The 11,864-nt window shown below is 55.4% G+C and overlaps 1 gene segment (V, D, J or C); it reads right to left on the reverse strand.

Annotated features, from left to right (window-relative positions):
* Positions 1–372: 372 nt before the first annotated feature.
* LOC116828900 (Ig gamma chain C region-like) lies at positions 373–1,285 on the reverse strand. The segment is given in 2 exon segments: positions 373–838; positions 1,153–1,285. Coding segments are annotated over 2 exon segments (447 nt in total).
* Positions 1,286–11,864: the final 10,579 nt, after the last annotated feature.

Below are 11,864 nucleotides of genomic sequence, written 5' to 3' on the forward strand. Positions count from 1 at the left end.
CATGGTATGTATGTACCTTTGCATGTATATATCCATCCTTCTTCCGTGATGAACCCACATATCTACCCATCCTTCCTCTACATATCTACCCATCCTTCCTTCCACGGCATGGACCCACATATCTACCCATCCTTCCTTCCGTGGCATGGACCCACATATCTACCCGTCCTTCCTTCCGTGGCAACTAATCATATTTCCTTTCATAGAATCAACCCATGTTTCTCCCCATCCATCCATGGTATATATGTATCCACCCATACAGGATCTGGGAATTGGATCCCCAGTCTTATAGCATCTCAGTTTCTCCCAGCCTGCAACCTGGGACCTCATCCACCTTGGGCGACCCACAGATTTCACCCATTCACACCACAAGAAGGAGACCTGGGTGTGAGCTCAGACTAGTTCCATTTATTCACTTGTTGTCACTGATGGCACAGAGATTATTTACAGAAAGCTGTACTGGACAGTGGTAGCAGTGGGGCTGGGAGGAGCCTTCTTCATTTACCAGAGACTTTGCTGTCGCTGCGTTGGGTGAACTTCATCTTCAGGGCTTCGTGGATGACCATGCAGGTGTAGGTGTCCCCTCTGTTCCAGCTGTCCTTGCTGACTTTCAGCTTGCTGTAGAGGAAGAAGTTCGAGTCGTCGGCTCCATCCTTGATGGGTGGGGTGGTGATGTACTCGGTCTCCTTTTCATCTTCATGGTTCTTCATCCACTGCAGCGAGATGTCCTCGGGGAAGAAGCCCTGCACCAGGCAGGTGAGGCTGACAGAGTCTCCTTTGCCGTTCAGCTCTTCTCTGTGGGGGTGCAGGAGGTAGACGCCCGGGGCGGAGTGCTTGCCTTCAGTGAGTGGGGACGGAGGACACAGATGAGCCATGCACATTACCAATCTGGGGCACATGGGGAGAAGGATGGTGTGTGTGTGTATGTGTGTGTGTGGGGCAGTAGGAAGATCCCCTCTGTTCTCGAGGGTGGAAAGGCTGGGGACTGGGAACTGATATCTCTGGAGCACATCTTGAGGGTGGGGATTTGGGGATGCAAAAGGTGCCAGGATCCCAGGTTGATGGGCGTTGGGGCTTCCTCTTAAGGAGCATCCCTCCCTGCTGGGGACTGGGACTGAGTCTCTCCCCTTAGAGACCCTCTTCTCCTCTTACCTGGCTTCTTGGAGATCGATTTGATGAGGGGCGAGATCAGGTCCGAGTGCTCCACTTTGCAGGTGAAGGTCTCTCCGGCCTCCCAGTCGCGGGTGAAGATGGGCATGGAGCTGGAGGCGGTGAAGCTGGGGTTAGACTGGACTAGGGGAGTGATCTCCCCTTAGTGACCTGTCTTCTAACCTTACCTGCTTCTTGAGAGATCGATTTTGATTGAGGGAGCAGCAAGATCAGACATCCGATTGGCTCCACAATTTTTTGACAGTGAAATGAAGGTCTCTCCGGCCGTCAAACCAGTCGCGGTTTTTTTGAAGATGGGCTGGAGCTTGGAGGGCTGGTGAAGTGCTGTTTGAGACTTTGCGTTCAGTGAAGGGTCAGGGGATCAGGGTTAACCGGAACCCTTGGCTTCTCCCGGGGGGGGAAAAACCAGACCACCTGGAGGCCGGGGGTCGGGCTTAGGGCAGGTTGACCACGCAGGCAAGTGGGAGCATGGGGGCTCTTGTACTGGGGGGCCACGGTACAGCGGCGGCAGGAGACGGGGGCACCCCAGCGAAGACCTGGGATTTGGTTTTGCTGGGAGATGTGTGTTGTTTTCTGGGGGACCAGGATAGGAGGGGGCCCAAAGGTTTTTTTTTTTTTTTTCAAGCTTTGCTTCGGGGCTCATGCCTTTTGGGGTTTCACTTGCCCACCTGCCAAGCCCTTCCCAGCCTCACCTTTTTTTTCCAAAAACTTGTGCCCCCTGGTTTCCTCTTAAACCAAAGGGCCCATCCCGCAGCCACTCACAGCTATGTTCCCTCTCCCCTAAGTGGCCTCCCATTTCTGTCTGGGCCACATGTCCCCTCTTTTTTTCCTACTCTCCCCCGACAGGGGGGGGGGGCCGATATCCTGCCTTTTTCATTGGGGCACGCCCAATTTTTATTGCCACTTGCGCGGGGGGGGGCATTGAGGGGGCCTTGGCTTTTTTTCGGCTACTAGTGCCCCCGGGTGGGGAACACCCTGGCAGGTGTACGTCTCCTATCGCCCCTCCACAGAGGGGGTGCAACAACGATATCCTGGGAAGACGGGGGCTGGCAATTGCTGGCAGCGGGGTTTGGGCTGGGACAACGAGGTTGCGGGGGGCCCGGTCGGCGTTTTCCTTTTCCTTTGGCAGGGGACGGTTTGTTTTCCCCCCATGAAAGCCACCAAAGGCCCACGGGGGGGGGCTTCAGCCTGCTCCACCCCAAAAAAAAAGCCATTCCCCACCGTCAAAGGGGCGTCTCAGCGTAGGGGGAAGCCGGAGATGGAAGGGAGAGCAGCTGGGATTGGGCACCCATGGGCTTTTGGTGGTGCCAGGAGGCCCAGTAGAGGACTAGTGCCACAAGGGGGCTTGGGGACCAGTGGCACAAGCGGCTGCGGGGTGAAGGCATTGGGGTTCAGGCGTGGACTGGACGCTACACCTCCTGGCTTGGCGCGCGCAACACCGAGGAGGGAAGGAACGCCCCTCTGCTGAGCCCCCATCCCTGCCAGCACAGCGCCTCCCTAGCGGGCGCGCCTGTTGGGTCCGATGCAGCACAACCCCCCCTGCTGAGCCCTGGAAGGGCTCCGCTGCGAGCAGCCCAGGTGTCCAGCTTAATTTCCCTATGAATGCTCGACACTGCAGCACGGCCCCACCTCGTGGGCCCCGGCTCCATGTCAGCAAAGCCCCCCTCACCAAGCCCGGTTCGCTGCAGCAACAGCGCCCCCTGAGCCCCCCAAAGCGCTCCCTGCAGCACAGGCCCCCCTTTTGAGCCCCTGGCTCCCTGCCAGCACAGCGCCCCCTGTCTGCCCCTTTCTCTGCATTGCAGCGCCCATCGCTTCTCTTGGCCTGGTGTCTCTTTTCATCCCTCCACCCTTCGGTGCCTCCACACCCAACACCATCTACCTGGCCCCATTCCCTCCCATCTCTCTGTGGTGTCTCCAGGGCTGACTTTAGGAACTGTGGGGCCCAATTCGAACCGCTTCGATGGGGTCCCGGCAGGGATGACTGAAAAAAACAACAACACTTAAAACAATCCACCTTTCATTTCTTCTATGTATTATTTCCATGTATTATTTACTTTCCAGGACTATATACATAATAACGAAATTATATGTTACATACATTACATCATATTGTATATGGCTCTTTTCTTACTCCCACTTGGGTACTTTCTACCAATATCTCTTGATCTCTTGCCCATATTGGTAGAAGTCACCACATTCTAACAGAATATTAATTATAGATTTTTACTTTCATATTAGGAAAATAATTTATGTTTTGATAGTTGTACAACTGATTTTCTTCAATAATGTTTATTTTATGCTCCCTCCTTCCCCCCAGTACAGCCCGGCCCCGTGGAAACACTGTCCCCCCCGCGCCACCCGCCTCGCAGAAACACACCCTCCTTCCTCAGCTCCACCCTATCGAAACAGCTGTGGGCCAAAGAGGAAGGTGGAGCGGGAATGGCACACACAGGCACAAAGAAGTATTCCATTCTATTCATCCGAAGAAGTGAGCTGTAGCCCATGAAAGCTCATGTTGAAATAAATTTGTTAGTCTCTAAGGTGCCACAATTACTCCTGTTCTTTTTGCAGATACAGATTAACACGGCTGCTACTCTGAAACCTGGCACACACAGGGTGACCAGATCACAGCAGTAAAATAGGACCCACTCCCTCCCTGCTCGGCCCCACCATCACACCCCTCTTCACCCCCTAGTCCCCTGCTGACTTGCTGCATTCCTCCTAGTCAGTTCCCCACCCACCATTCGCCTCCTTTCACTTTCTCCCTCCCCTGCCAGAAACGCCCATGCCTGCCCCTAGAACCCCTGCTGGCTCACTGCTTGCCTCTTTGCCCACCTGCCGCTTGCCCACCCACTTGCCCCTGACTTGCCGCTGCATCCCCCCCGCCCCCCCGAGTATACAGCCTCATTCAAAGACCCAGGGGTCACTATATTACTGCACACAGCAGTCAATCAATGCAGTTGTAGATAAATCTCTGCATTGTGCATTTTTGTATAACTTTTACATAACTTTGTATTGAACCTTGGTAATATGTTATAGTGGGCCTCTAAGGCAGTATAATTAAGGTAACAGAAAAGTGTCTTTTTGCTAGAAGTAGAATAAGATCTTTCCCCCACTTTGTAATCAATTGCCCTATTGAATGAATGAGGTGTGAATGAGGAAGGTGTGGAAGGCAGCACCTCCAGATAGCTGCAGCCCTTGGAGAGGGGCTGGGAGCCAGACCAAGGAGCTTTGCCCCGGGCTGAGTGGGACGGAGTTTGGGTGCTGGGTAGAGGCTCCGGGCTGGGGTACGGGGTGGGGTACAGGAAGGGTGGAGGGGTGCAGGCTCTGGGAGGAGTGGGTGCAGGCTTTGGGACAGAGTTTGGGGGCTGGAAGGGGGTGCTGGGGGGAAGGGACTGCCATGTGGCTTCCCTCCTCCCCCGATGCCCCTCACCATAGCCTCAGTGGGGAAGGAGCTGCCCCTTCCCCAGTGTTTGTAGGAGTGGTGGCTGGGGGGAAACCCAGTCAAACTCTGGTTTTACTCTTTCGCTGATGAGTCACTTAGACCCCTTCACAAACTCCTTCCCGCCTCTCTCACTCCCTTTTCTACTGGGCTTGTTGATTTTTTCGGTGGAGCCAGATGAAAACCACAAACTCCAGTGAGAGCAACAGGCTGGAAGACTAGACTGAACCCACCACCCAGCCTAGTCCATCCCAGAGCCCAGGACTGAGGGCAATGTCCCCCACCCCCCAGGCCACCTGCTTCCACTCCTGGCCTTTCCCAGCACTGCCAGTGATTCTGTGTGGCTGCACTGGGTGGGATTTCAAGCGGACCCCCCCCTAAATTCACCTCTGTTTTGCGACCACTCTGCACCAAGAGCACCTTCCTTCCCTGCCCTAGAGCTGCTGGATGGCTAGAAAGCTGAGCTGGGCATTTGATTGATCTAGAATATTATCATGCCCCCCACAACCTTAATATCCACACAGGAATTTTTTACTGTTGCAGGGCAAACGAAGGAGCCATAGTTTAATGGAAATATTCAGCCCTACAGCGTCTTGCAGCAGGGAAAGCAGAGTTGATGGGAAGGGAACTGGTTTGGGTAGGCGCCCCAGTCCCCTTCCTTTGCAAAATAATTTGGAGAGGGAATCAGATCACTCCGTGCCTCAGTTTCCCCTTCTGCAGGTGGGGGAAATAAAAGTCTCAGCCTGCCGTGCCATGTTGCAGACCTTTCGCTTTCTCCCTTCTTGATGTATTTGATTTCCTCCTCCAAACCTCCCTCTTTCTCTCACCTGGAGTTCACAGCACTAAGTACCGGCTGGGGGCTTTTTTCCTGGGTTCCATGACATGATCCCGACTTTAGTTTTGACACAGACACAGGCAGCCACAAACTCACCCTCAAACAGCAACACCCCAAAAACCACAACACCAACCTAATACTACAAACCTGCGGGGAACAACAGGGTCAGAGACTCACCGCTGGGAGCCCCAGCAGCTGCTCAGGTGAGTGAGGCCCACTGCAGAGATTCCTGCCACCCACTGGACCAGAAGCCCCCTCGGCGTCTCCTCCAGGTGAGTGCTGGGGCGGGGGGGGGACGGGAGGCTCCAAAGCACATGTGCCTTCTCCCGCCCTCCCCCTTTTCCCCCTCCTGACCTGCAGGTACAGCCAGGGCTGCCTCTGCCGGCCGGCGTCTCTCGCTACCTACCAGCAACAGCTGCTGCTTCCTGGAGACACAGAGTTTGCTTCGGGGAGAGACTCTGCCGGGGCAGGGCCCCCTCAGGCGCGGGGCCCAATTCGGGGGAATCGGGTAAGTCGGCCCAAAGCCGGTCCTGGGTGTCTCTCTCCATCCACCCACCCACCCCAGCGACTCCATCAGCTCACAGCACTAGCAGGCTCCCATCCTCTCTCCCTGCAGCAGTCACCAGAGCAGGGTCCTGTGAGACTCCCAGCCGCTCCCACCTACTCACCGGGCTGCGCCGCACCTTCCCTGCTTGGGATTTCCTCGGAGATGCTGGAGCTGGTGGGCTGGTGCTCTATGGTGCATCGATAGGTGTTAGACTCCCAGCTGCTGGCCGGGACAATGACCTAGTGATCCCCCCGCTCCCTGCAGCCCAATGCACCCTGCTGAGCTCCCCCGTGCTCCCTGCAGCCTGGCGCCCCTGCTGAGCTCCCCCCTGCTCCCTGCAGCCCAGTGCCCAGTTTACAGCTCTCTGCCCCTTTCTCTGCGTTGCAGCACCCATCACTTCTCTTGGCCTGGTGTCTCTTTCCATCCCTCCACCCTTCGGTGCCTCCACACCCAACACCATCTACCTGGCCCCATTCCCTCCCATCTCTCTGTGGTGTCTCTCTCCATCCACCCACCCACCCCAGCGACTCCATCAGCTCACAGCACTAGCAGGCTCCCATCCTCTCTCCCTGCAGCAGTCACCAGAGCAGGGCAGGGACCCCTGAAGAGACCCAGGCCAAATCCCCCCCCCGGGCCGCGCCACACCGTCCCTACTTGGGGATTTCCTTTGGAGATGCTGGAGCTCGTGGGCTGGTGCTGTCTACGGTTGCATGCGATAGGTGTTTAGACTCCACAGTTCTGGTGGCCGGGACGGTTGGGGGGGGGGGCCTGGGCGCCTGAGCGAGTAGAGTGCCGCTGGAAAGTTGCAGCACGGAGGATAGGTCCTCACGCCCGAGGAGCTGACGTTTGGGGCTCCATGTCACGGTGACGGCTCTGGGGAAGTAGCCTTTGGCAGGCAGCCAAAAGGTGACCGTGGGACGGTGGTGACTTCACCGGTGCAGCCGAGGATCAGGGGAGGACCAGACGGGCCGTGTTTGCTAGCTGCAAAGGGCGGAGAGAGTGAGGCCATGAGACCACAGCCCACTGAGCCCTGCCCTCTCCCATGCAGCACAGGGCTATAGCTTGGCACTGGGGCCAGCACTCAAATGACGCCGGGCGAGAGCGTCCCTAATATGAGCCCCACGCTGCTCCATTCACACAGCACAGTTTGTGGGTGAGGACTGTTGAGAGTGTGCAAGGTTCTTACGTATGTCGTGTGTAAGTCTGGCACCCATCTGAGATAGGCTGCCCCGTCTTCCAGGTTGTGGCAGCATGAACTGAGCAGGATCAGGGCTCCCTGGTCCACTTGGCGCTATGAACAGACCCTGTTGTACTAGCGATTTTAACGCTTGGTACGAATATTAAATGTTATATTCTTTCATTAGGGCTTCTAGGTGGAACATCATTGGCCACTGCCTGGCTCGTTAAGCATTTTCTATGGCTCATATGCACGTGGTTAGATAACTAGGGAAAGACTGGGACAGTCCAATTGAACCCGGGAATATGGGCCCTTTGAGTCTAGAAGTTGGGGTTATAATTATACACAGGAGGAGCTGTAAGGTAAGCAGTTAAGGTTAGGTTGGGGTAAGGGCTATAGGTTGCCAGAGATGGAATTAACGGGCGATGGTGCTATGGTTTTGGGTCAAATACCCTTCCACGCTCAAGTTTCAATAATTTAAATGATGTTATCATTGGATTCTAGGCTTATCAGCCCATCAGATTCCATTACCGGGTCTGATGGCCATTTCTCAGCAGGAGTATGCTGAGACTCTTGGGTCCTCACCGATAGGAATTCCAATTTGCAAAGTTCTGGTAGTTACTTGTGTTGGATACTGGATAGCCAGACTGGAACAACCAAAATGTCTATGCTTAGAGTTCGGGTCAACGTGGGGAGGTTCGGGTTAGAGCTGGGTTATGCGTTAGGGGTTGTAAGGCCTATAGGTAGTGGGGTATAATTGGTTGTTAGTAGTTTTGTTCACAGGGTCCTAGAAAACCCCATCTAGGACCATATTCTTGACGTCCCATTGTTTCTAGCCAACTTTACTGCCATTCAACCACCAGTTACCAACCAGTTCTTGCTGCCATCCGGTCCTATTCCCAAGGGTCATTTGCCACGATGACTCATAATTCTTGAGGCTGAGATGCTTGATACCCAACTGGAGACACAGAAACCTATGTCTTTCGGATTAACTGGGGTTATGGTTAAGGGTATAATTGGTTGTAACTACTTGTTCACAGTGCGTCTTAGAAAAACCCAACCTATGACCAGTCTCATGTCCAGGAACATTTTACAGAAAAAGAACAATGAGGACTCTACTGATCCCTAAGGGCCATTGCAGCCTGGAACAATTCTAAAGTCGAGGGTTTGGGGATAAAGGTTGGGACGTTAAGGGTTAGGGGTTGAGGAGTTGGGTTTGAATAAGAGAGAGTCAGAGTTGGGGGTCAGAGTTAGGGAGATAGGGCTAAGAGAAACCAGGGGTTAAGGATGAAGATGGACTCTAGGGAAGGGAGGATTAGGGTGTTGGGTGAAGGAATGGGTGCAGTCTGTCAGGGGTTAGGATGCTGGGGTTAGGGGTCATGGTTAGGGAGTTAGACAGAGTTGGGGTCTAAGTAGTTGGGTTTAAGGTTTGGTTTAGATGGTTCGATAGTTCTGAATTTTGGGTTAAAAACTCTTCCCTCCCCCAAACTCAGTAGTCAACTGTTTATCACCGCACCCCTAGCTCATGACCTTCCTAGCAGGTTTCCCACTCAAGAAACCACTCAGATTCTAACCAGATTGGGATGAAGGGTTTTTGTGGACACTTTCCAAACAGCTGCAAGAGAAATCGTCCCAAGAATTCCAGCTGCCTCAACTTGTCTAGATGCTCCAAAGCTGAGGTGCTTTGGGAGCATTACCCGGGGTCTGGCATTCTCAGTGGGCTTTAGCCGGAGATGTCAGAGCTCGTCCCCCGGAAAGGAAGCCCAACGCGTCTCCAGCTGAGTGCGCCGCAAAAACGGAGGCCAGCTCAACTCAAAGGCCAAGTTAGGAAGCCGACCCCATGAGCTGTCGCCTTCTGAGCTGCCAGTTCCATCCAGCCCCAGGCAGCCAAGCTCACATCTAGCTGTGCTGGGAATCCCCCCTTGCCGGCTCTTCAGCATGGTAGCATGAGTGCAGAGCTGGGGAGGGAGGCAGGGCCGGCTGCGAGGGAGACGCGTTCCTGCACTGGGTGAGTTTTCAGGGGGTACACTCTGACAAGGACATGCCAAAGGGGAAATTTGTGCCTCAGTTTAGAAGCAGATTTGTGTTTGCAAACATTTGTTACTGGGCTAAAGATAGGAGGACAATAAAAATCCCCTTAAAAGATTCAGCTGTTTCCGCTGAATGTTCTAGTTGCAAAGCCCCCAGAGACTCTGAGCCACCCCAACATCTGCTAATTTGCCGCTCTAGGTCTGACACACGCGACCCCTGGTAAGCCGAAAGCCCTGTGGTGGTCCCCCTCTACTCTGGCGGTTCCCCCATTAACCGGACGTGACAGCCCCTGCTGACGCCAGCCCAACGATGCCTTACCCGCACCCAGTGCTTCTGCCAGATGGCCCCCCACTCCCAATCTGCAGCCCCTGCCAGCCCTAGCCCTGCCCCCTTCCAAGCCCTAACCTGGAGCCCTGCAATACCCAAAGTGGAGCCCCCTGATACCGAACACACAGCCCTGGCTCCCCTACAGCTCTGCCTGGTGCCCCTTCCCTCCCTCCCTGCCCAACCTTTACGCCCTGGGCTTGCTCCCAACTTTGCTGATGACCTTCACTCCTGACCCACAGACCCCTACTAGCCCAGCCCTGCCCCCACCGCCACCCCACCGCTGCAGTGCCCCTCATCTCCAACCTGCAGCGCCTGCTAGCCCAGCCCTGCCCCTCCCCACCTCTTGCTGGTGCCCTTCACTCCTGGACGTGGCAACCCCTGGCCTCACACCGGCACCCTGCCCGGAGCCCCTCACTCCCGACCTGCATCCCCTGCTAGCCAGTCCTACCCATCCCCAGCTCTGCTGTTGCCCCTCACTCCCGAGCCTGCATCCCCTGCTGAGCCAGTCGCTGCCGATTCGCCCAGCTCTGCTGGTGTGCCCCTCACTCCCACCTGGCAGCCCCTGCTAGGCCCAGCCCTGCCACAAAACCCAGCATCCGCCGGTGCCCCTCACTCTTGAACCTTGCTAGCCCTGCTAGACCCAGCCCTGCCACCCTCGCAACTCATAAACGCTCGCCCCGCACTATCCAACCCGCAGCCCTCTGCTAGCTCAGCCCTGGTCTCCATCCTGCAGACCCTGCCAGTGCCCCTCACGATCGTTATGCGCGCCGCCCTGCTAGTTCCAGCCCTGGGGCTCCCCTGCAGCCCTGCCATGTGCCTCCTCACTTTCTGATGTGGTAAGCCCCCTGTTAGCCGCAGCTCTGAACCCCTTTCAAAGCTGTTATGCACAGCTCATATAGGTGGAAGTGGTCGAGAAAAGCACCTACTGTATCCCCCATCTCTGCCTGGAGGGAAGGGGCACCAGCCCTGGCCTGTGTTTACCCAGGCCCTGGCCCCTCAGGCTCTAACGCCACTAGACCCACTGCCTTCCCAGAGCTGAGGAGAGAACCCAGGAGTCCTGGCTCCCAGCCCTCTGCTCTGACCCACTTGCCTCAGCTCCCCTCCCAGAGCTGAGGAGAGAATCCAGGAGTACTGGCTTCCAGCCCCACAACCCTGCTTTAACCACCAGATCCCACTCCCCTCCCAGACCCAGGGAGAGAACCCAGGAGTCCTGGCTTCCAGCCCCCTCCCTCAACACCAGACCCCACTCCCCTGCCAGAGCTGGACAGAGTACCCAGGAGTCCTGCTCCTCTCTCTATAAAGTTTTCTTCTCTAAAGGGCTCATTCGATTGGGGTTAAAAGACCCCCTGTACTCACCCCAATAGCAGCCACTTTCCTCTAATTTACTCACCAAATTCTCAGACATGGTGGGTAACGGCCCAGCACTGTAGACTGGGGAGTTGTGTCCCTGCATCCCACTGAGGTCTGTGTCAGTCGGACTGTTCATCTGAGGTTTCTTTGCCTGTTGGACATCCCCTCTTCTTCCCCCAAATGGTCACCAAAGATAATTATAGGTTTTTATCGCTCAGTGACGCCCACGCAGGAACTGTCAGCGTTGAAGCTGGCGAGAAGGTGTGAAAATTGGATTGGATGGGGGCAAACACTGGGGTGAAAAAACAACTGTCACTTGTCTCAACTTCCCCTTTTCGGCCCCTATTGGTCGTTTGCTGCGTCTCACCAGAGATTTGGTCACGGAGTCTGCAGACCTCTGAAAAGATTGAAGTCTCTAGGGGGTGGGGGTGAACCTGCCATAGGGTGCATGTGTGTGACGAACCAGACTTTACTGTTGTCCTGGAGCCAGGGACAGAACCCAGGAGTTCTGGCTTCCAGTCCCCCCAGTTCTAAGCCACAAGACCCCACTCCCCTCCCAGAGCCAAGGCCAGAACCCAAGAGTTCTGGCTCCCAGCCCCCCCCCCGTTCTAAGCCACAAGACCCCAGTTCCTTCCCAGAGCCAAGGCCAGAACCCAGGAATTCTGGCTCCCAGCTCTGCCCCGTTCTAATGGTAGGTCTGGGATAGACAGATCATGGAAAGGGAAGGATAATGAGATGATAGCTATTGAAATGTTTCCTTGCAGCACATCTCTCTGTATGCATCACAAGCTCTTAAAGAACTGAGAGATCTAGTGGGTTTGTGTGTGTAGGGGGTTGGGAGCCAGGACTCCTGGGATCTATCTGTGAGCCTGGGAAGGAGCGGGGTGTGGTGGAGTGGAGAGGTGAGCGGGCTGACGGCCAGGACTCCTGGGTTTTATGCCAAGCTCTGTAGAACCCCTTCTGAGGTTGGAGTCCCACCATTTTT

The sequence above is a fragment of the Chelonoidis abingdonii genome, unplaced genomic scaffold (genome assembly GCF_003597395.2).
Source record: "Chelonoidis abingdonii isolate Lonesome George unplaced genomic scaffold, CheloAbing_2.0 scaffold0469, whole genome shotgun sequence".
In the NCBI taxonomy this organism is placed as follows: domain Eukaryota; kingdom Metazoa; phylum Chordata; order Testudines; family Testudinidae; genus Chelonoidis; species Chelonoidis abingdonii.